Below are 25,345 nucleotides of genomic sequence, written 5' to 3' on the forward strand. Positions count from 1 at the left end.
GGAACTGTGACATCTCAATAAAGAAGATAAGCACACGCATAGCTGAACAATAAATGCCACATAGTCAAATAAATAGGTAACAATACATTCACGATTTTTTATTTACTTCTATGGACACTAAAATGACAGGTATGTATGAGAATGATGTCACCCATTTTATATTACACCCCAAAGACTGAAAGCATCGCCCACTAGCATCAACACTGTATGCATCTCTGTTCCAGGCCCCTTGTCTCAGGCCAACGTGGTTGACGCTCCACCACTGCTAACACTAATTAGTAATACTACAGCTGCATATTGTGTTACAGCCCTCAGGCCCCCCTTAACCTTATCCTCCCCTTACTTATCTTTAGTATTGGTACCCTATTATGTTATAATAATTTCTGCCTTAAACTGCGTAATAATGTATAGTTTAAAAGAAAAATGTGGTCATAAAACAGTTTATTATTATGTAGTTTTTCCTGTACACATTATTAGTTGACATTTAAGTAAAAGTATTCCAATCCTAACACATTTTATACAGAATGCCGTTACCGGAATCTCGACGCCAGCATCACGACAGTAAATATTGGGGTTAAGGGGAGGGTTAGGGTTAAGCACCAGGGGTATGGTTAGGGAACAGCTGCATGGAGTAGGGTTAGGTTTAGGGGTAGGGAACTAACCGGCGGCGTCAGTATTTTAACCCAGTCAGGATGCCGGTGTCACGATCCTGGCTAGTTTGTACCTTTTGTGACTTTCCTCTGCCAGCTGCTCCATGGATCTGTGTTTGTGATTCTCCTGGGACATCTGCCCTGGCTGAATCATGCTGGCTGTAACATCTCTGTGTGTGCAGACTGCTCTCCCCCCACACTGATTAAACACCTGGACTCTGCTCTGTCTGTGAGCATTGCTAGTCTTAATTGGAATCACAGGTGTGGTCCTGATTCTCAAGGGCTGCAGAGATGATTTCTCCCTCTGCATGTTGTGCCTTGCTCCACTCTGAATGCCACTGCCAGACCACCTGTCTGTATCCACCAGACTCTAGGTATATAGATCCTCCTCTAATAGCACTCAGTGCTTGAACATCTCGTTACATTCCGTGGTGTACTACTTGTGCTATAGCTGTACCTCTGTGTACCAGTATGTCCCAGGCTCCTGCTGGTTCCTAGACCAGTGCTATCCGTAAGCCTTCTGCACTCAGCTATCCACGCTACCATTTCTCACCCACGGCTCCCAGGCTGCACCAGATAGCTTCCACGCTACCATCTCTCGCCTACGGCTCCCAGGCTGCTCCAAGTAGCTTCCACGCTACCAGCTTCTCCACACGACTCCCAGGTCGCACCAAGTAGCTTCCACGCTACCATCTCTCACCTACGGCTCCCAGGCCGCTCCAAGTAGCTTCCACGCTACCAGCTTCTCCACACGGCTCCCAGGCCACACCAAGTAGCTTCCACGCTACCATCTCTCACCAACGGCTCCCAAGCCGCTCCAAGTAGCCACCCAGCTACCAGCGTCTACCCATGGCTATCCGGCCGCTCCATGTAGCCACCCAGCTACCAACGTCTACCCATGGCCTCCCAAGCCACAACAAGTAGCTTCTACACTACCATCCGTCTGCAAGCCCATCTACTAGTACCTCGACCAGCTCTGTCTGCCTACCTGCCAGTCCCAGTCCGGTCCCTCCAAGTTCCTTCTGGTCTCATTCCAACGTCTCCAGTTTCCAGTTCCAGTCACTCATCACCAAAGGCAGTTCTCACTGCTACCCACTTCTTATAATAAAAGAGCTATTCATGTTAACCATGGCTCCAGTCCAGCCGGCCTCCAGTGATTCCAGTTTATCACCTGATACAGGTAACTCACTAGCACCAACCATGACAGTATGTTCAAGCCTAACGATGGTGGCGGATCAAGCACCTAATCCTGGATCAAGAGCTTTCCGTAACCTAATCGCTCGCTTGGATTCACAGGAGGCGGTACAGCATCGAGTACTACAGCTTCTGCAAATTCTGACTAACCGGCTAGATGATACCCAAAGCTTACCTGAACCCCTAACTACTTTCCATCAACTGCTGGAACAGCTACAGGCTCTACTCAGCAAAATCTTTCAGATAATTCCTGAATTTCTTAGAGTTACCTCTGTCTCAACTAAAAACTCTGTCTTGGAATCTCTAAGAACCAAAGATTCTTCCATGCCAAGTAAAGTGAGACATCGAAGTTACCCGCGCCCCAAGCTCTCTGTGGCTGAACGCCAGCGGCGTAAAGATTTACATCTCTGTTGCTATTGTGGAGCTTCTGACCACTTTATCAATTCCAGCAGTATAACAATGTGTCACCGTCTCAAAGCCTGTTCCGGTCCCAGCCCGGATTCTGCCTGTTCCGGTCCCAGCCCGGATTCTGCCTGTTCCGGTCCCAGCCCGGATTCTGCCTGTTCCGGTCCCAGCCCGGATTCTGCCTGTTCCGGTCCCAGCCCGGATTCTGCCTGTTGCGGTCCCAGCCCGGATTCTGCCTGTTCCGGTCCCAGCCCGGATTCTGCCTGTTCCGGTCCCAGCCCGGATTCTGCCTGTTCCGGTCCCAGCCCAGATTCTGCCTGTTCCGGTCCCAGCCCGGATTCTGCCTGTTCCGGTCCCGTCCCGGATTCTGCCTGTTCCGGTCCCAACCTGGATTCTGCCTGCTCTGGTAGGGGACTCCAGTTGGCAACCCCAGGAGGGGCCTCCAGAGTCTCAACCCCAGGAGGGTCCTCAAGTCTCGTAACCCAAGAAGGGGTTTTGAGTCACTCACCCCAGGAGGAAGTCTCTGTCCTCGCATCCCGAAAGGGGGGTTCATGTCCCATACCCCAAAAGGAAAGGTCGAGTCAGCTTCCCCAAAAGGGGATTTTGGGTCCCATACTCCAACAGGGAGTGTCAAATTCTGTACTCCAGGAGGGGACCTTAAGTCTCTCAACCCAGGAGAGGGTTACAAGAATTATGCCCCAGGAGGGGGTTTCAAGTCTCGCACCCCAGGAGGGGGTCTCAAGTCTCACACCCCAAGAGGGGGTCCCAAGTCTCACACCACAAGAGGAGGTCCCAAGTCTCATGCCCCAAGAGGGGGTTTCAAGTCCCGTCCTCCAGGAGCAGATTTCAAGTTCCACACTCTTGGTGGAAATTTCCACTGTCCTGTCTAAGAAAGAACATCTATTAAGTTTGGCTGAATCATCTAATCGTCATGTTAAAGAATTTCTAAGTGGTTCCTTCTCTGTTCCTGAAAAGAATGCTGTAACTCAGGATGATATAGTGTCCATGACCTTCGATGATGATGTGTCCCAGTACACCATATTGCTTAAGCATTATGATGCCCTAATGAGAACCAATCCAACCTGTGGTATTACTCCCACCAACATCGTCCTGTTTCTTTTTATGCACTTTAGAGGTAAAGCCTTGGAGTGGGCCAACCCACTCATTGAGTCCAAGGATCCAATTCTACAAGACATAATAGCCTTCAGTACAGCTCTGCTTAAAGAATTTGCTCCTATGTGTCCGTCTCCAGATACCCATTCTGATAAATATTCTAGAGTTATTTCAGCACCTTCTGATATTAAACTCGCATACACCGCTGTTCTCCCTTCTCAAAATCATATGGTACAGGATCAATCAGTCCGAAAGAAGAAGACTCAAAGAACTTTTAGAGACCAACAACATGATACCATGAGAGTTGGTTGTGTTTCCCTCTGCCCATCTCCGGAGTCCTCTAGGTTTTCAAGTCATGTTAACTCCTCAGATCTTCCTTTGGACATGGATTCTGATTCTGAATTAGATCCTGTGCATGACAATACTCCTTTCCTCGACAACCATTTGGTATCAGACCATGCTCTTCCTAGTCATACGTTCTCCCAAGAATTACCAGTAAAAACTACATTGCTGAAAAAGGAAAATTCTTCAGCTACTCTTCTTAACACTATGCAAATTCCTCTAGGGACAGAGAGATGCTTGAAGGGATTAACCTTTGTGATCGTGGGATACTTGGAGTCCATAGAAAAGGAGGAAGCCAAGTTGTTAAGTGAGAGTTATGGAGGTAAAGTTTCCGAGAAGATATGCAGTAAAATCGATTATCTCATTACGGGTCGTTTCGGTGGAAAAACCAAGCGAGAGAAGGCAAAGAGTCTTGGGGTCAAGGTTATTAAGGAAGATGGCTTGTTTAAGTTGATTGACATTATGCTCTCCAAGGAAAAGTTTTTTGAGCAAATTACCTCAGGAAACAATATTCCAAAAACCTTCTAGAGTTTTCAAAGTTTCAAGTTCTTGAGGATATCGGACAGACTCAGCTAAGTCTTTAGAAGTTTTCTAAGTTGTCCTGGTGTTTCGAGTCTTTTGGAAGCTTTCTTGTATTTCTGAAGGAAGTTTTGCCTTGGTGTCCGGAGTCCACCCATAAAGAGGGGGGTACTGTCACGATCCTGGCTAGTTTGTACCTTTTGTGACTTTCCTCTGCCAGCTGCCATGCTACCATCTCTCGCCTACAGCTCCCAGGCCGCTCCAAGTAGCTTCCACGCTACCAGCTTCTCCACACGGCTCCCTGGCTGCACCAAGTAGCTTTCATGCTACCATCTCTCGCCTACGGCTCCCAGGCCGCTCCAAGTAGCTTCCACGCTACCAGCTTCTCCACACGGCTCCCAGGCCGCACAAGTAGCTTCCACGCTACCATCTCTCACCTACGGCACCCAGGCCACTCCAAGTAGCTTCCACGCTACCAGCTTCTCCACACGGCTCCTAGGCCACACCAAGTAGCTTCCACGCTACCATCTCTCACCAACGGCTCCCAAGCCGCTCCAAGTAGCCACCCAGCTACCAGCTTCTACCCATGGCTATCCGGCCGCTCCAAGTAGCTACCCAGCTACCAACGTCTACCCATGGCCTCCCAAGCCACAACAAGTAGCTTCTACACTACCATCCGTCTGCAAGCCCATCTACTAGTACCTCGACCAGCTCTGTCTGCCTACCTGCCGGTCCCAGTCCAGTCCCTCCAAGTTCCTTCTGGTCTCATTCCAACGTCTCCAGTTTCCAGTTCCAGTCACTCATCACCAAAGGCAGTTCTCACTGCTACCCACTTCTTATAATAAAAGAGCTATTCATGTTAACCATGGTTCCAGTCCAGCCGGCCTCCAGTGATTCCAGTTCATCACCTGATACAGGTAACTCACTAGCACCAACCGTGACAGCCGGTATCAGGATTCTCAGCACTGGGATCCTGAGCACCAACAACCCGTACCCAACCCATTTTATACATATGGGGGTGGAGGCAGAGCTGACCGTCCCTGTGTTTTACCTTGCATGTTTTTGCACTATGCATGCTCTGGAACTGAGAGCACTCAAGTCCCAGCAACGAAGAGTCGTATGCATTTAATTTGTATCTACACTTACAGATAATTAACATTTATAGCCCTTTCCACCAAAAGCCAGGGTCCGATCTGGGTTTACAGACACGGTTCCAACATGGGTCAGACCTCATTTACCCTGCACCGTGGATCCGGATTATTATAGTGTGTAGCAAGGAGTTCCTTACTGTTTGTACATTACTGCTGTTTGATACAGCAAGTGAAAGCATGATGCAGCTTTGGACACTGTGCTACCAAGTGCAGAGTTATTTAAGGAGGAGGGCGCAATTTTTGGCTGAGAGGGCTACTACTCAACACCAATATTTGCACAGGAGTAGAGTCTTGATTTAATCCACCATGTCATCCGTACTGAAAATGAGCACTCTGACAGATCGAAGATTGTGGGTCAGAGACGAGCAGTGGATGGCACAATTTCGGATGTTGCGTGTTACATTCAACTATCTGCTGGAAATACACACCCCAGCCATTCTGCAGTGATTTACATGTAACATTTCAGTCACCTACATTACCCCAATGTCAAAACTGTCAAAGCCAGATAATCAGCTGAGACAGAATCTGTTTACAATCGGAATCTGCGTAACGCCATCTCACGAATGGCGACAAGACTCCATCTCAGAAATAGATCACACAACGCCATTTTGTCAAAACCACAGAGTAACACTCTTCCCCATACACATACCGACAGTGTATAACATACATAAAAAATTACTTATTAACATTAGAACACTTTTTAGTAATTCTTCCAGAAATCATGCCCTGATTTTCACAAAGCCCATTCTGGGGACAACCTTGCATAGAGAAATAGCAAAACAACTAGAAAAACAGCCTCCTGAGAAAAGTAAATAGAATAGACAATACACCAGAATACTGTGAGTGTTTTACAAACAAATTGGGAATCCTGTATATAGACAAGTATAGTTGTGGCAATTGTAATATAACCCAGACATTGATCTACACAATTGAATTTGTCTGAATCCTAAACAGGTTTTAGTCTCACTCTCAGACAGAATGGCCCCATATATATATATATATATATATATATATGTTAAATCCATCATAAATAGAATCTCATGCATAAACACAGCACATTGGGCCTGATTCAGAGCCGGACGCAATCAGCCGTTCGCTCGTACACATTCGATTGTTTTAAACCACGCATGCATCCGGTTATCATTGCGCATGTGCGGCCGGATCATTGCAGTAATTTTCCGTTCGCTCGTATACACAGCGAACAGGAAGTGACCTATGTAATTTGATTGACAGAATGTTCCGTTTATGGGTAGTAACGGGGGTGGAGATGAGAAAACGCAGGCGTGTCAAGCCTTTTTGTGGGCGTACATGTATTATCTTGTGCGAACGTCCAATTTGGATGGTGTTTTGGATACGTCACTGTGTGATCCAGTTTCCATTATGACTGCTCGTTCAGCTTGTGGTAGGGTATTGGATCTCGCAAAGACGATGGTCTCTTCGTAGCTCCCTTAGCAAATCAATGTTTTGCTATTCTCCTTTACAAGGCACAAGACCAATCAACTAATAATTGGTTCACTTGCGAGAAGGTGATTTGCAATGGCCATGATTTATTAGCTAAATTTGGAACGCATGTTGTGTTCCTATTTGTTTGTGTTTTGAAATCACAGCAATCACAAAATAAATGTTTAAATAAAGGTAAAAATGCTTGATGTTTTTGCTATATTCTGTACGCATGTTGTTGTCAGATTTATTTTGTTTTAAAAAACCCAACACCTTTTGTTTTTATTTATAATTTTTTTTAACATTTTGGTTACAATACAGAAAGACAATCAGCTACTAATTGTTTTGCTTGTGTTATTGTTTACTTACCTGGTACCTTATGTTTTTTTAAATTAAACATTTTTTTAAGTATATGACCTTTGTTATGTATTTAAGTTTGTTTGTTCCAGTCCCTTTTAGCCATTTGCTAATGAATTTGACACACAATTTTTTTTTTAGGGATTTTTATTTTTCAAAAATTAAATGTTCACATTTTGGTAGAAATGTGGATTTTTTTCAGCCAATTTTTTTTTAGATACCAAAAATAAAGTAATGTTTTAAAAAAAAACAATTCACAAGAAAGGAGAGGGAGGTTTTGTGGTGCAAAAATATGGGGCAAACACAGAGATGGAATTTGGGGGAATTAGCCAGTGCTGTCAACGCCTTCTCCCCCGCTTGGCTTGATGTTGGAGGGAGCATGACTTTGTCTGTCTAGTCATACGGCGTGCCTGGCCAGAGGTAGCTGGTGTTTCCTCTGGCCTAGCATAGGGCCAGTCACATTTGGAGGGATGGCCAATGTTGCGCCAGAGGTGGAGGGCCCTGATGTTCCGGCAGGAAGGGAGGCTAGCTCCAACATGCGGATGAGCTGCTCCAGGGCATTAGCTATTCTGACATTGGCCGCAGCGTTTTCCTCCAGGGCGTCTGCCACCCTTAGCAGATTGGCATCCATCCTCATCAGAATCTCTGTGTTTTTATCCGTTTTTTCATTGAGATCTGAGAGAAGGGCCACTGCCTGCGAGGGGGAAGGCCCGGGACTGTCCGCCACAGGGTCCCCAGCTGGAAATACTGCTTCCTCCCCTGCGGAGCCAGCAGATCTACTGCGGCCAAACCTCAGTTCTGGAGCAGACTCATCCTCTTCTGTGCCTGTGTGAAAAAGAGAGATCATACAAATATTAGTACGTTTGTAAATTTACTTAAACAAGTTTTTAATTCATTTTTAACTAAATTACCTGCAGCAACATGTGGAGCCGCAAAGTCTGGCATGTCTGTGTCCATGTTGGACACACCAAACACCTCCTCTTCCTGCACACACCCCTGTGCCAGCTCCTCCAAATCTGTTAGCTCCAATGACACAGGGGTTGGCCCACCACCTGTCCCCCCTGCATGCCTAGCCCTATCAGCCATTTTTTGTTTTAGCCGATATTTTAAGTTGCTCCTTCTGTTGTTTAAAAATGTATGGTTAGATTTGTTCCTAATTTTTTTAAAATTTGGAAATAGGTTACAGCATTTACGTAACGGCGTTTGATCTCTTTGGTTGAACGAACAAAATCACCAACCCCATTGACAGCACTGGCTATTTCCTCCAACAGTTTCCATCTCTGGGGTTCACCCATATTTCGGGGTGCCTGTGCCAGGTTATCAATGCACTTTTGCACCAAAGCCTCCATCTCCTTTCATGTGAATTGCGGCTGCCTTTTGCGTTTGGCCCTGGCCTGGGTACACCCTCCTCATTGTCAGTCTCAACACCTTACAAGAAGTTTAGAAAAAGTTTTAAATTTTTTTTTTTGGGTGGTAACTTTAATTTTGGAGCTACTTACTGTGAGGTCCTGGATTTTGGCTTTGCTGCTGTTCAGTGGACATGATTAAACCCTTGAATTCAGCTGACCCATTGTGGGCTCTCGTGACATTTTTATAGATGCGTGTGCATTATACGGGCGCATCTATTGTGCGTCATTGATTTGAGCGGGAAAGTTCGGTCTATTTAAGGCTTTTTTGTGGCCTTGTTTCGGGGTGGGTTGTTTGTAGTGGTTGTAGTTTGAGAGTTAATCAGAGTAGTGGTTGGTTGCGGAGAGTTTGGTGGATTGTTGGCGAGTTTTCTGTTGTTTGTTTATTTTCTTTCGCATTTTTGCGTTTTTTTTCTATCATAATTTTTTTTTTTGTTGAGGTAAGTTTTTTGGATCGATTTTTGGGTCGATTTTAACTTGCAAATATTTTATTCTTTTTTAATGTTAATACATATTTCCTTTGTTTTTTTTTAATTTTCATTTGGTGTTGTGGATCGCGTTTATTTTGGTGGTGTCGTCTTTGTGCGGTAAGTGTTTTTTGTCATACATTAGACCCTGTTATTTTTATTAATTTTTCATGTTTATTTAAGGGGTCACACTATGCAGATAGGTGTACGTAAAAATTGGGGTTTTTTTGCCAATGGTTTTTTTGCCATAATAAATGCGAAATGTATTGCGTATATTTTGCCCATCTCTTGTCTGTGGCTTTAGCGTACCATTTAGCATTATTTTATAACCTCTATTGCGTATATTTTACCCATCTCCTGTCTGTGGCTTTAGCGTACCATTTAGCGTTATTTTATAGCCTCTATTGCATATATTTTGCTCATCTCCTGTCTGTGGCTTTAGCGTTCATTTTAATTTTCTTGTACAATCCTAGAATAACAACATCATCTGTGTAGTGCATGCATTCTTTATATTTTAGCCTTAGCCTGTCTTTATTTTGTGTTAATTTTTACATAATTTTTCTGGAAAATCTAATTTGTAGGTTGACTTCAAGATGTCACTGCCTAACCCTGTAAGATTCTTCTTAATGTGTAAAAAAGATAAGTATATTTTCTCATTGTTAAATGTTGGAAAAATAACTACATTGTCTAACATTTCAGATTGATGTTGGGCGAATTATAGTGGCGATGGTCCACGACCCCGACCAACCTGAACATCCTCCTAGGCGTAGGCATCATAGGCGTGCAAGGCCCCAGATATTTAGAACACGTGTCAACCTTTTTGGAATGCCTGATGATGTGGTTTTAAGGCGTTATCGCCTACCACCCCAAATCATCCTAGACACTCTTTCATTAATAGAGAGTGAGCTTGAAAGGCAAATTAACAATCCAACAGCAATAACACCACTTACGCAGTTAATGTCGGTGTTACATTTTTACGCCTCAGGATCCTTCCAGACCACAGTTGGCATCGTTGCTGGAATTTCCCAATCCTCCTTTTCAAGGATCCTGAGGGTGGTAATGGATGCACTATTTAAGCACCTCCATCATTTTATTAATATGCCATTGAATATGGGGTCCCTTAATGTGGTTAAGCAGAAATGTTTTGAAATTGCAGGCTTCCCACACATCATAGGGGTTGTGGACGGCACTCACATACCACTTCAGCCTGGAGGCAATATTTAGGAACCGTAAACATTTCCATTCAATGAATGTAATGGTGGTATGTGATGCCTCCCTCCAGATCCTGTCCCTGAATGCCAAATTTCCAGGAAGTGCACATGATTCATTTGTCATCCGGCAATTAGGGCTTTGGCACAAATTAAACAACCTACAAGCTGGTGATGCGTGGCTTTTGGGTAAGTGGTACCCTTAATTTTTAAATCAAACACTGTTGACTTAGAAATAGTACTGAATGTTTTTTTTTCACAGGAGACAGTGGTTACCCTTGCACGCCCTGGCTGCTCACTCCTTATTTGGTTCCTACACCAGGGTTACAAAGTCAATATAATTCCACACTTACTGCCACCAGGCAGGTGGTGGAGCATTGCATTGGCCTTTTAAAAGGCCAATTTCGATGCCTCCACCACTCTGGTGGCGACCTCATGTATTTGCCGGCTATGGTTTCCAAAATTGTGGTCCTGTGTGGGATATTTCACAACATCGCCATAAGGAGTGGTGTCCCAATGCAGCCAGAGGATGCCTTGCCTGAGGATGGCCCCCCCCGAGGTTAGTCGGAGGAGAGTGTCAGGGGGGCCATACGTGATGAGGTAGGTACTCATTTTTTCAGGTATTAGATTTTCCTTTTTTTTTCATTTGGTGACATTGGGAATAAGGTAAATTATGTGTGTTAACTATCCTATGTTTTGAATTTTAACCTTTTTTTTTCTCAAAATCCAAACAACAACCTGCTTACTTCCTGAAATTGATAGCCTGTGACAATAATGACTCATAAATGACCTTTACACCTGGACAAATGTGTTTCTTACCTGATTTTGGACAACATGTTGGCATGCACCATCTTCAACCAGTTCTTGATTTTGTTTTCCAACAATTTGTGTGTATATTTTTGTGTTTGTGAGCTAATGTGTCTTAAAAATTTTTGAATTTATATATTTTTTGTTTTACATGAAAAAACCACAAAAGCCTTTCACAAATGGACAGTACCTTTGAAATTAATTTCCAAGTGTTTAATTTATTTTTTGGGTTTGGTATTTTTGTCTTTTTAACCTAACAAATAACAACATGTTGGCATAGTTTGCCCAACCTTTTTTCCTCTTTATTTTCCTATTTGGGAGTTGCATTTATAATTTTTAAGAAATTAATAAACTACATAAGGGTATTCTAACGAAACATTATGGAGTTAATGTCAATTTTTCCCAATTTTTGGACTGACAAAATATGTCTACAATTTCTGGTAAACCACTCATTTTTATTTTTTTTGGAAAAATACATTTTAGTCTGGAACATTGTTTGCATTTTCATATGCAAATTAAACCGCCCCACCAAAAAAAACAAGCAAACACATTGATTGATCTTGTGAGCTAATGTTTGAGTCAATAAATAAGATTTTTTGAAAAAAAATAATTTTATTAACAAAAACACAAATGAAAAACATATTAATGGCGCAAAAAACAAATTAAATGGTCCATGGACACAAGCAGCTGCACCAAATGGCCCCTCATGTCTAAAATATGGGCCAAAATGTGATGATCCCGCCTCCTTGGGTCTGTTGAAAGACAAATCTGTGTGTTAATAAAATTTCTTTATAAAATACAAAAACAAAATAAATGACAGTATGATTTTCCACGAAAATTAGTTAACATACCATGCTAAATTTTGAACACAAATATAGTGGTTACATGAACTGGCCTAAATTACCAATTGGCACAAAAAACAACTTACAACAACATGAACATGAAAATAGTGGGTTGAACAATCACTTTGGCAACTGAAATAATTCTTACACAATTAGAATTTTGATTTTAGACAACAAATTTAAAAAGCACAATGAAACTTGTATTTGGCTCTGGCATATGTGGATTTTTTAAAAATTATTTTGATATGAAAAATGAAGACAATCGGCCAAATTTTATTTCAACAAAAAAAAAAACACCAAAAAAAAACTCATAAAAAAATGAATACATTTTAAAGTTAAAATTTGGGATGAAATTTTACATTAATTAGCACCCAACAAAAAAAAACAAAGGATGATTTAACTAAAACAAAAAAAAAAATTTGGACTAGCCTTAGATTGTATTCAGGGATACCACAGTGTATGCATATAGGGCACCTTTTCACACATTAATTGCACACATGAAAAACAAAATACCTGCAGCTTCAGGGCCAGGTTGGCCCAGATCATCATCCTCCGATGAAGTGGGCCAGTGGACATCCAAATAAGGTGGGGTAATTTCCGGTGGGACTAAAGGGGAGGGAGTATAATCAAGAGTGAGTGCATCAGGGGAGGATGTGGGAATGTGGATGGGTAGGACAGGGGAGGGAGGGGTTATTTGGATTTGGGGAGCAGGAGAGGGAGGGGAAATAGGGATGTCCAGGTCAGGGGAGGGTGGAGAAATTTGGGAGGAGTGGGCAGGGGAGGAGATGGTGGGAGTTGGGGAGAGGGGTAGGGCAGGCCTCCGACTCCGTCTCTGGATCCGCTCCTGACCTAAATGATGTATAGTTTGGAATATTAGCAATTATGTATTCCAAAAAACAATTTAAATGTAAAACATTAACCCAAAATAAAATAATAATTAAAAAAAAACATTAACAAGGTCTCATTTAGCCAAAAAAAAACGCATACTGCACACATGCACACGCATTAATGCAAATTTACATTAGCAAAGAGAAAAAATAAAAAAAGATTGTCATAGATATATACATTCAAATATCCACTTACGCCGATGGATCCTCATCTGAAGATGCGCAAGCAGGTGTGGGGACCGGCGGCGTAAATCAGACCACCGGCGCTCCAATTGGCCGATGGTCCTCCGATAGCCCATTGTCCGCAGCCTGCGCCACACCTCCGTGTACGCCCAATGCTTGACCATGTTGGTGACGGGGGACGGCCTGTCCGTTATATGGCAATCCATTATGTCTGTGAGCACCAGCAGCTCACGCCGTGTAAAAGCACTGGCTCTCATGATGGCAATGGGTTTTTTTTAAGAAAAATTAGTTTTATTACAGGGACCCCTAAATTTTGATTGGCTAATGTACTTTCATAAATAACATGAACAATTCTATTGGTTAATGTGTGAGTCATGTGAACAACCCATAAAAATATATAGGGCGGAATTCAATTGTATTCGCGGCCCGCATCTCCTGTCTAAAGTGACAGGAGATCGCGGGCCGCTATGCAATTGTCCAAGATTTTCGTGCTGATCGCGCTCATAGAGGTCAGGTTTAGCCGCGTAAAGCAGCTAAACCTGACCAAAGTGCTGGGCGCGATCGCGAAAAGTGATGTTTGGGCGCCCAAACATGTCACTTTTCGCACATTTCAGCTCTCATCCCCCAGGGGCTGCGAGCTGAAATGTAGCGCTGGCAGCTCATCGTGCCCGACAGGAGCAAGAATTGAATAGCTCTGTCGGGCGCGATAGGGGCTAGAAAGAATTGAATTCCGCCCATTGTGACTTAGGATTGGCTGGCTGCATTTTGATGCATTAGCAACAATCCGGAAAAAAAAAGAAAATACATTTCAATATTATAAACCTAAATAAAACCCCCCAAAAAAACACACAAACAGCCTTTGGATTTAAAATAAACAAGTTTGCCGTTAAAAGTGGACGGAAACTACGGACCAAAATGAACACAAAACAAACAATAAAGTTTATTGACATTCAAAATAGAAACAAGATTGAAAACATTCGACCAACAATTTAAGTAAATTAAGGTAATGATTGGCACCAATTGATTCACGGATGTTTGCCGAACGAGAGAGAAGGCAATCGACAAATGACAGGCCTACTTCCGGTAGTACTTGTGCGAGCGAACACTTCAACAAAAAACGAGTAGTGCGCTCGCTATTTCGGATGCTCGTTAGCTAGAGGAGGGGTTGGGGAAATATGGGTCGGAAGACTCGCTACGAGCGACCACACGTGCGAGCGCTTGGTTTGACATTTGGACGGTCGTACCTACTGCGGGCGAACGGCTGATTGCGTCCGGCTCTGAATCAGGCCCGTTACGCACAGTTGCGCTGCTAACATGACGCACAGTAGCGAATGCACAATATCCTGCATGCGAACACTGTTTATTAGCTGCATGCGTGCACATCTGCCCCAAATCAGATAAGCCTAACTAGCGCCTTTTCCCAAACCTCTAATACTTACATAATGCACACTCACATAAAAGGTCCCATAGCTTTAAAGTATAAGATCCAAGTTTTATACATTTATTACAAATGCTGTGAAATAAAGACTATTTTGGTATCTAAGGTTTAATACGTGATAAGTAAGCCGTGTTTGATATTATACTGATCCGCACTTTCTCAACAGCTTCCCGTTATCATCGGTGTGAAGATCGCAACATGCATTCTCAACTTTGGGACCGTAGAGATATAAAGCACCAAAATGTATTTTGTGAAACCAACAGCCTAGATTTGCATGTAGGGGAAATAGAGGAGGCAAAAAGCTGTTAGAGGCTGTTCTGTGTCCATTTGAACCAACCTGTTAAATGCCCTGTAACAAATGCACCCGCACTGGGAACCAATGGGATTCAGCAACAAACTCCTCTATTGTGTTGTCTGTTTCTGTGAGGGTATAAATGTGTGTGTTGTGACCCCAGTCTGGAGTCTTCTTGCTGATTGCTGATTGACGGAGGTTTCTTGCTGATGGCGGTATCTGGTCCAGAACGCGTGCGTATGTATGACTGTATCTTGGGTCTGTATAATTCTTTGCGCTAAATTGTACTTAGATCACAGCGTGTAACTGATTGTACTTTACTTGAATAATACTTTGTGCTTTGGAACACATGTTCAAGGTCTAAAGTCTTTATTTTACTGTATGACTGCGTACGCAAATAGCGTAAATTTTAGAGGTTTATAGGCAGGGTTTAGAAGGTATAGGTAGGTGTGTATAGAGGTAGTAATCCAGTATCCTTAATATACTTGTGCTACCACTGCAATATACTGATAATCTTATATTTCTTTACAGAAATCCAAGACTGTGGAAGGGGTGGAGAATCCGGTACACCTTATGCGGTATATCTTTTGCGGCAGTGGCTGATGAAGGGCTACACCCAACATCTCCAGTTGACACCGTAAAAAAATATCCTACACCCACACCTGTAGATCTACCTGTATGGCCATTGAGAATGCCTTTGAAGGCTTAAAAGGACGTTAGCGCTGTTTAATAAAAAGGAATGACGTGGATATAAAAATAATGGCAGATGTAGTAGCTGCTTGCTGTATTTTACATAAGATGTGTGAAATATAAAAGGAGCCGTATCTTCGGATGTACAGAACTTGTAGCGCCGGACACTCCATTTGATACAGGGGGAGCATGCTAACTTCAGCGCAGAACATATCCGGACCACCATCACAGCCAACACTCCCTCAATGGTGCAATAGAGGACACAAACATTATTATCATGTGTGCTTGTGATGGGCTTATAAGTCACCCATAAGTTTTATTATCTTCACATCACTTAAGCTTAATCTAAATAATAAATTTAGATACTGAAACTGTATAGATTGGAAACATCCTAATTTATTAAATTTAATCAAAACTGAAAATAAGCATGGTGGCAATAAAGCAGTGCTAGCTTGGCTAAAGCCCTTATAAAGATAAGGGGGCACTGTTTTCTGCCATAAAAATAGGGTCATCCGACCACGTACCACCACCATCCACCCAATTCCTCAAAAACCTACTCCAGACAAGACCTGAGGGCTGTTATAAATCGCTCTATACCTGTGAGGTGCTCACCAACCAGTCTATATAGATCCACCTCTTCACAACAGAAACAATGGTGTCTAATAACACGCCTGTTTAGACTAACCACAAACGTGGACACTGCAGCATTTAATTTTCCTCCGCGGGATGACCTCTGACAAACATAACTTGACCTGCGGCCAATGCTCAGCAATGTTTTTCAAATTCTGCTTAATGGCAATAATAAGCTTTAAGCCTTTACAAGTGCCAAGGTCATTACCTCCTAAACTCACCACCAAAAAGTCTGGGGCACCCCACTTGTCTTCTGATTCCCAAAGTGGATCCAAAAAGCCGCTCCATCTAAACCCCCGCACACCAATCCAGCGAACTTTAAAAAGAACTGACCTAGCCAAAGGATGTCTACTAGCCCAGTCATATAATATAATTCTTATAAGCAGATGACTACCACCATCCAAGTTGTTTAATTGCCTCAATGGAAGAACCTGAGGCTGCTGCATATGTCGCTGCTCCAATCCTAAATGAGTGGGTGCCGTAATGTTCTACCGGCACACCTTGAGCTATCAGGCATCTGTTAAAAACACTCATAAACTGAAGCTTAGACAGGGGTGAAAGATCTGAATGCACAAGCCATTGCACACCGCCTTTTGGACGATGCTGGCAGTAACGGTTAGCTAGTGTTACTGGGCATATGCTTGGCTACGGATGCACAGGTACAGAGATCCAACGACCCCTACCTAGCTGGTCTGTCTTGGATTTCTGTAATTTTACCAGAATCAAATTAGATTTAACTATCACATTATCAAAGAGAATCCCTGTGTTGACTGATTGACTGATTAACCTCCCATAATTCTCCTACCCTTAACGCCCTGAAATAGGCCAAAACAAAGGCCAAACTAAACAAAACTGCATCGTAATCTCAAAGAGCTACTCCTGAAACTGCAACAACCAAATCCTTCAACATCGCAATATCAATAGGCCTACAAGAACCACCCAGATTTGCCTGCTCCTTTGCCCAGCCTTTCATTGCTCTGGAGAGAATAAATGACTTGGTAGGATCGGCTAAACCCAGCAAATGTGAAAAATAAATGCCTGCTAAAGTACCTGACATTGATGCCTTTGATTGACCCTTCTCATGCCAAAACCAGACAAACTCCAACATAGTATCTTGTATTCTCCTACCATCCTCTTTAGATGCAATGAAAGTCTGTCATTCGCTCCAAGCTGATGAATGTCCTCAGCATACCTGGAGCCAGTGCCTTCAAAGCGAGTCCTTCAATGCCAGCCTGATGATCTGCCAGATGAGACAGGACAAACAATGAACCCTAGCTGAAGGAGCCAGTGACCTAAACCTATTCCATTAAAAATGGGATAACGTTTACACAAACCCGTTTTTAAAACCAGGGACGTGTCTGGCCGTAAAATCAATATTCCTAAGCAAACAGATCAAAACTAGATGCCTAAGCAGTCTTGGTGCCTGAGTACAAACCATTCTCTGGTTATTGATAGCCTGGAGTACTCCCAGGTTATCACACCAAAACACAATCCTACGATTGCTAAGCCGTATAGTCTAGAGTTCAACCGCTACAATTGGAAACAGTTCCAAAAGAAGCACGCTGTCTATCAGACCTTCAGATCGCCATGAATTAGGCCAAGCCTCTGCACACCATTCACCATCCAAAAAGGTACCGAAACCTAATGCTCCTGATGTGTCTTTATACAACTGAAGTTCAGAGTTGTTTACCAGCTGCGAAAGCCAAATGCGAACCCCATTGAAATCCTGTAAGAAATTCAATCAAACCCATATACTGTATCATCTTTCATTTCTATAGAAAGACTAATCATATGGTGGGCCTCTCTTATGCCTGTGGTAGCTTTTTATAACCTGCAACAGAAAAATGTAACCATTGGAATGATACGACAAGAAAAATTTAGCAAACCTATAAATAATTGCACCTGCTTCAAGGAAACCTTTTTTGCTGAAACAAAACCTACAGTACCAATAACTCACTTAACTTTTGCAACTTTTCACAGGTTAATCTGCACAGGCCCAACTTGGTATAAATTTCAATTTCCAAGTAAGACAATCTAGTAACTGGCCCTTCTGTCTTTTCCCAAACAATGGTAACCCCCATAACTGCAAAAAGCGCATGGACCAAAAACAGCAGTTCACTACAAATTGTGCTGTCATCCAGCCCTATTAACAAAAAGACGTCTATATAATGGGCAATCCCTAACTGCTCTGAACCCGTCTGAACACACTACTGCAAAATGGAGCTAAAACGTTAAAAAAGGAGCATGAAATAGAACAGCCCATAGGTAAACCTCTGTCTACAAAATATGAACTGTCTACCTTTAAGCCCATGTATTTAAAAGAATAAGGATGCAGAGTAAGGTACATAAAAGCAGATTCAATATATACCTTTGCTAACAAAACCCCTTCCAAAAATTTTGCACGATACTAAAGGCATCCTCAAATGATTGGTAAACAACGCTGCAATCTGCTGGATCTAAAGCAACTTTTACCAAACCACCTTCTGGGCAGATTGGGCCACCAGGACAGCGGGTAAGTTCCGGCTGGGCCGGTCCCAATCTCCCCTCTTCCGGACCGGCTTACCCTGCCTGCCAGGCTGGGCTTATTGATGCATCTGCAGACTAGCGGCCATACTTCCAGGATTAGCATTCCGCTGTGGAACGCAAACTGGAAGCTGACGTGCACTTCCTGTTGCTTTTAGCCAGGAGCAGCTGTGGGCGATGTAGAGGTGGCCGGGGATGTGCCTCCGGCTGAGCGTATGGAGCCCCAGGATCTCCGTGTGACTGCTCACTACTCTTAATCTGACAAAAGGACCAGTAGCACAGCTAGCGGAAACCACAAAACTGGAGATTCTTTCCACTTTTTACAATTTAAAACTATGCTATGGACTTTCATAGAGAACCAGCTTTCCCTCAAGCCTAATGGACCACATCTTACAGCCCCATCAAAACCATTCAGCATGTTTAAATGATATTGCTGTGTGCAGTGACGTGCAGGGAGGCACACATGGAGATGTTGCGGAGGGTGGAGTGGTTGGCAGCCGGGACCATGTGACTTGCTACCCTAATAGAATAGCGGCTAGTTAAATGTCACATGATCGGGAACAGTCACGTGATCAGAAGCACCCGTAATATGAAGATTCGTTACAACAAGTATTTCGTTTTATTTTAGATTATATATGCTCGTTTTATGACTTTGAATATTGTATATAGTATATTATATAATTGCCTCCTTATCCATAAATTAATTTTATTAAGTTTACAAATACATTATGCAGCTTGGTCTATCAGGTGAATACACCTGTCTATGATTATCTAATTAGGAGTACTACTTAAACCAGTCAGATTTGGAATCCTGTACACTTGCTCCTGATGAAGGTGTGGGCTCATACCACACGAAAACGTGTTGAGCTGAGAGGTGCTATTTAGTATCTCCCTGCCTGCTTGCATATTTCCTTCACTATTTCCAGACCAGTTCCTTATGGTGATGTGTACCTGGACTGATTATGGTGTGAGTGCCTAAAGCAGGGTTCTGGGATTTCCTTTACATACAGATCCAGTGTGCACACTGTAACTCTTTAGATAAGTACTCCTCTATATGGCCATTTACATGTATTGTTTTTATTAACTGTATATTTGATATTATGTATCTTAGTAATATGAATTAATAAATGTATCTTTCATTGACCAAGCCGCATATGGAGAATTTTTAGAGTATATCCATATATTCATACCTACTAAACGTTGTTTTCTTTATTTACACATGGATATGGGTCGGAGTGCTGGGAGCCTGTCTCGCTCCCTACTCACTGTAACTCTCCCCTCACTACACTAAGCTTCAGTGTCCATTGATTCTCCTACCTGCATCACTGTGTCTTCTCTTTATGCTGCTGCTGAGTTTCGATCTCTAAACACTGAAGTGCACTTCCTGTTTACATGACACATCCAAGCCGTCCATCAGTGCTCAAGGCACGCCCCCCATACTCAGAGACATGCTTCTATTAGCTCTCTTTTTGTGCAGCTTACTGCCTGTGGTGTGGCCCCGCCCCCAGCTCTGCAAGCAGTCTGACTATACAGAAGTGAGGCTGAGCTGTTGCTGCCTCATCTCTCATCTCCCTGCACTCCCAGGGAGCTCCACAAAGCTGGTGAGTGTTAACTATAAAAATTATTATTCTAATAAACAAAGAAGATGTTTATAAGTTATAAATATCTTCTTTGTATTATTCTAATAATTTTATATCAAATCTCAGGAGTATGACACGGAAGGCTTTGCCTCCCCTGCCTGCGTGAACAGGTGGTCTGACTGCAAATTTGAGATGTGCATTTGCAAAAAGTAAAATTATATACTTTGGAGCAAGTGGTAAAGACACTGTCCTAAAAGTCTTTCCTCTGCTACCAAGGTCTTTCTGTGGGGACCAAAGTTTTTTTTTTGTGCAGTGTTTTTCCTCTGAGTTGCACCGTTCATGTGTCCCAATGTTGTTTGTACAGATTCAGACGCATGCACCAAGAAGTGTATTATAAATGTGTTGTATGTTCCTAGGCGGTAACATGGGGTTGGCTAATCAGATGCAAATGTAATGTAGTATGGGCGGGTTATTGGAGTGACATGGCGTGTTGCTGAAAGTGGTTGCGTAAAGAGATGCTGAATTGCTCACATTGGAGGCCATATTCAGATGGATGATCCAGTGGTGTCGCTGTTGGGGTGCAAGTGGCACCTGAGTGTCACCCTCACCACACCAAAATGCCGGCTCCTCCTCAGTGACAGGAGCCAGGTGCTGTAGTGTGACATTCTCCTGCAGCACTTGGCTTCTGTCACAGAGGAGGAGCCGACAGTGCAGGCACTAGTCTTCGGGGACGGCCCAACATCTCCGGGGATGCTGAGCACGCCCCTGGAGTGATGCGAGTGGGATTTCCTATGAGGCCACACACCCGGGGTATATGAGGCGTGCAGCTGCGGGTGTCACCAGACCCGGTGACGCCTTTGGGATAATCTGCACCTAGCATACGGCTGGTGAAAGTTTCATTGGTGCGACCGATGGTGGTGTCTAAAGACGCACATTGCATGATTTCAGCATCTGTGGACAATGATAGTGGTCGTCTTAGTCCTTGCTTATTCAGTTGCATGGATGCAGGGAAGGGCCCGTAGCCGCATTAGAATAACGTTGCAGATGCAACTGCAGCATAAGATTATTATTTATTTATTACCAGGTATTTTATATAGTGCACACATATTCCGCAGCGCTTTACAGAGAATATTTGCTCATTCACATCAGTCCCTGCCCCAGTGGAGCTTACATTATATTCCCTATCACATGCTCACACACATACACACTAGGATTAATTTGTGTTGGGAGCCAATTAACCTACCAGTATATTTTTGGAGTGTGGGAGGAAACCGTAGCACCCGGAAGAAACCCACGCAAGCACAGGGAGAATATACAAACTCCACACAGTTATGGTCGTGGTGGGAATCAAACCAATGACCTCAGTGCTGTGAGGCAGTAATGCTAACCATTACACCGTCTGTGCTGCCCATAAGATGCAAGGAAGGCCGCAACTGCGCCCAACTCAGAATCAGGCCCTATGAGGAGGGATCCCGTCTCCCTCAACAGACCCTGCCCCATTAGGGCTGCTTCCATAAATTTCCCAGGCTGGTTTTCCATCCCAATCCGGTTCTGCTTCTAGGTAAGAGGTGTTGTATTAACCTGTATGTCCCTGGTTCCTTCTTTGGAACTACGGCCTAGAGGTGAAATACAAAGATCCTCTAAGGGAGGTGAGGTAAAGGGGCCACACATACAACCCAATTTTACCTCCACGTCTATTTTATTTCTAACTACCTCTGGGAAATCTCTGACCAATTTTAAATTTCTCTTGGCTCAAACTAAAAGTGGGTAAACTACCGGCAACCTAAAACCATCTTTAAAACCCTGTAACAAAATGGTTGTCTCCACCCAAAAAGCATAGCGCCTTAACTAACGCCCCAAAACTTCTAAATTAACTGGAGACCCGGGCTTTACTTTGTACTAGGATGCTGCTGTCCTCTTCCTGCTGTCTGACTGCTGGGATGGCTGCAATCCTTTGCCGGGTGACCTCCTCCGCAAAGCATGCAGGCGTGTCTATAGTGACAGCTTGTCCCTCTGCTACACTATGCATAGCATTTTCCATTTCCTGCGGTATTAAACCCCAGGCTGGCCAGAATGGTTGCTTACGCTCTACAGTAGCTTCTGCAGTAAGTTCTGAGTCTGTTGCGTAACCTCTAACCATACTTCTACATCTTTGTACCCAAATTAAAAAAAATCTGCCCATTCTGCTTTTTTACCTAAAATGTTCATCACACTGATGCCAAACATTATGCCTGGCAGTTAAATACATATTGGGCCTGATTCAGCATGGACCGCTATTGTGATTGCAGCTCCGTAATCGCACGGTCTGCTGCAAAAATATGCTACTGAATGCAATGGCAAAGCCGTTGCACAGCAACCATATAGACGCCCACTACCACTATCTCACATCCGTAATACCTCACAGTTCTGTGAATACATCGGTAACATCGGCTCCTCACGCAGAATTACAGCAGGTCAGTCCTGCCGCAGAAACTGCAAGTCTTGTTGAACGCAGTGAGTACTCAAGCTACGTATGCCATCTCAGTGGCTAATTTATGTACACCCAAGAAATGGCGTTCAAACGGACAGAGGTGCCTGCGTTTCTGAGACCATTCCCCCATCACCACCCCCCAAACGCCGATGTCCCGTCCTTTGATCTGCGATGGCTTTGTATCTGCATAGGTGATCACAGTGCAATCGCAATGCCAACTCATGCACGCTCACTGCGGTCCCTACGCATGTGCAGTATGGGGGTCATTCAGACCCGCTCGCGAGCAGCAGTACGCTCGCAAGCGGGTCGATGTTCCCAACTGCGGAGGGAGCTCCGTCGTGCGCATGCGCGAGACCCGGGGAGCGACGGGCTTTCCATTGCTTCGGGTCTCGCACCAAAGGGGACGTGCTGTCGATGTTGATTGACAGCACGCCCCCTTTGGTGGGCGTGCCTGCCAGACGGAGGCGTTCCCATGGGAACGCCTACCGTCTGAAGCCGGCCCCACTGACATCACTAGTGATGTCAGTGGGAGTGATTTTGGCTCTGATAGAGCCAAAATCACTCCAGGGCTTGTGGCAGGGAGACCCTACCGCAGGGTCTCCGTCACAAGTCCGATGGTCGCGATGGTCTTGACCATCGCGACCATCATCATGGACGCTCGCTATAGCTGTGGGTGGTCACCCACAGCTATACGAGCGTCCAGGAGGACGCTCCATTTTCATGGAGGAGGGCCCTGATTCAGAGCGAGCGCTCTGGTCAGAGCGTCCGGCTCTGAATCAGGCCCTATGTACCATCAGCCGATCTGTGTATGCTGTTGCAGTTATGATGCGTTATGAATCAGGCCCATAGACACATACCGACTTCTTTTTATTCGCTTTCTAACCCCAGACCTAACCACCTTCTCAAAATAGCAGTGTTAGAGCAATATACCGCATCCCCGTCTCATCGGAACTGAGCTGCCTGCCACACTACCTGTTCTTTTAGGACTCTCGCCCTCCCTTTCAATTGCTGTACAAATACGTCATAAGCTAACACGTCTTTTCTGCTCAGCTAGCTGAACCTGAGGCAGGGGCGCCGAAAGGGGTACCATTTTACCCAGGCCATGGCTTGCTAGAGTGCCCTGGCAGGGGCTCGGGTCCGGTGCTGCCCCCCCCCTCGCTCCCAGCAGTGAGAGACTGCTCGCGGCTGCTGAGCAGCAGCTGCAGCAGTCTCCTATGGCTGTGGGGGGGAGCGATCACACTGATCACGTCACCCCTGGCTTTGCGCTGAGCTGAGGGGCTTACAGCGCCCCCGTCCCCAGTGCGCTTCAAAAGTGTTGTTTTTAGCTCAAGGGGGCATGGCCATGCCTCCCGCGATTAGGCCACGCCCCCTTCACCTAGGCCCAGCCCGGCTCTCTATGCCCCCGACCTGAGGTATCATCAGAATGCGAAAGTGGGGGGCTGAAAAATCTTCTCCCCTGATACTGATGCAGAAGGAATTGAAGACATATCCGCTGAGGTTGAAGCCTGTCCCTCCACCGCACTCTGACACATCGATACCTGGTCCTTTGTGATGGCGCTTGCGGGTGCCTGGGCTGGCATTGCTAGCATTGGAGTAGGAGGCATTACTAGTAGGGGGGCCTGTGGGAGAGGGGGTTGTACTACCTGCTGTGCGCCTGCCAATTGACAAGCTGTGTGCTGTTGCAGTTGGGAATAAGGTCTGTAAAATGTGGGCACGGAAGAAAACTGTTGCGTGAGTTTCCTGGATGGCATAATATTGCTGGTTTAAAACAGCAAATGGGTGTTGAAATGGCTGCTGACAGAAACCCTGATAAAAATAAGGTGACCATCTAAAGCAGGGGTGAGGAACTTTTTTTCTGCCGAGGGCCATTTAGATATATATATATATATATATATATATATATATAACATTATTTGCGGGCCCGGTGCAGGCCATTCTCCTTCCATGTGACGTCACATGGGACAGGGGCCACAATCACTGTAAGGGCAGCTGTGTAACTGTCTGAAGCGTCCTAAGGATGCTCCAGGCGGCACTGCTGCATAGATTCTGATTGCAGGGTGTCATTCTAGGCAGCCTGCTAGCCAGATGAGGCTAGCAGGAAAAAGCTCCAAGCGCCAGACCAAATGATTCTGGGGGACTTATACGGCCCCCGGGCCTGAGGTTCCCCATCCCTGATTTAAAGGCAGGTGCGGGTACACTAACAGGCATTACAGCTTCAGCATGCATCCTGTCATGCACACTTGCCACAGCTGGGGGAGATGAAATAACAGGAAAAACCAGCCTGGGAATTGAGCCCCCACTAGAGGATGCTATAACCTGGTGCATGATTGCACCAGACACACTAACAGCAGGGGGAGACCAAAGGCTGTCTAGCTGCCTGTTAATCTGCCCCCCCCCCCCGAGGGGACTGAATTAAACAGGGGGTGAATTAATGTCATGAGGGTTGAATCAGAGCAGGTTAGGACCTCTTCAGCATCTACAATGGCAACCGTGACTTGAAGGGCGGGGCCTGCTGCATCAGCCACTTGAATGAGGAGTGCTGGGTGGGCGGGGAGTGCCTGTGGTACCTACCAAGCTCCTGGCCGGCCATTCCTGGATTCTGGAGAGGGAAGGAGCTGGTGGGGGAGGCAGAGGACTGCCCACAGTGGCGACGGGAAACTAAGGGCCTCATTTACTAACGAGTTTTATGACCAAAACGAGTGACAAATTTCACTGCGTATGATAAATGGTGCTCCAGCCAATCAGCTCCCA

The 25,345-nt window shown here is 44.6% G+C and overlaps 1 protein-coding gene across 1 annotated transcript in view; it reads right to left on the reverse strand.

The window, feature by feature from the left end:
* The window catches only part of ENOSF1 (enolase superfamily member 1), a 93,918-nt gene extending 93,115 nt beyond the window's left edge, over nt 1-803 (reverse strand). Inside the window, exon 1 of the mRNA XM_088469625.1 lies at nt 725-803. Within this exon, the coding sequence (XP_088325751.1) occupies nt 725-786 (62 nt within the window). The 5' untranslated portion in view covers nt 787-803. The remainder of the gene's footprint in view (nt 1-724) is intronic.
* Nucleotides 804-25,345: the final 24,542 nt, after the last annotated feature.

This window comes from Taudactylus pleione, unplaced genomic scaffold (assembly GCF_031769625.1).
Source record: "Taudactylus pleione unplaced genomic scaffold, aTauple2 ptg000093l, whole genome shotgun sequence".
Lineage (NCBI taxonomy): Eukaryota > Metazoa > Chordata > Amphibia > Anura > Myobatrachidae > Taudactylus > Taudactylus pleione.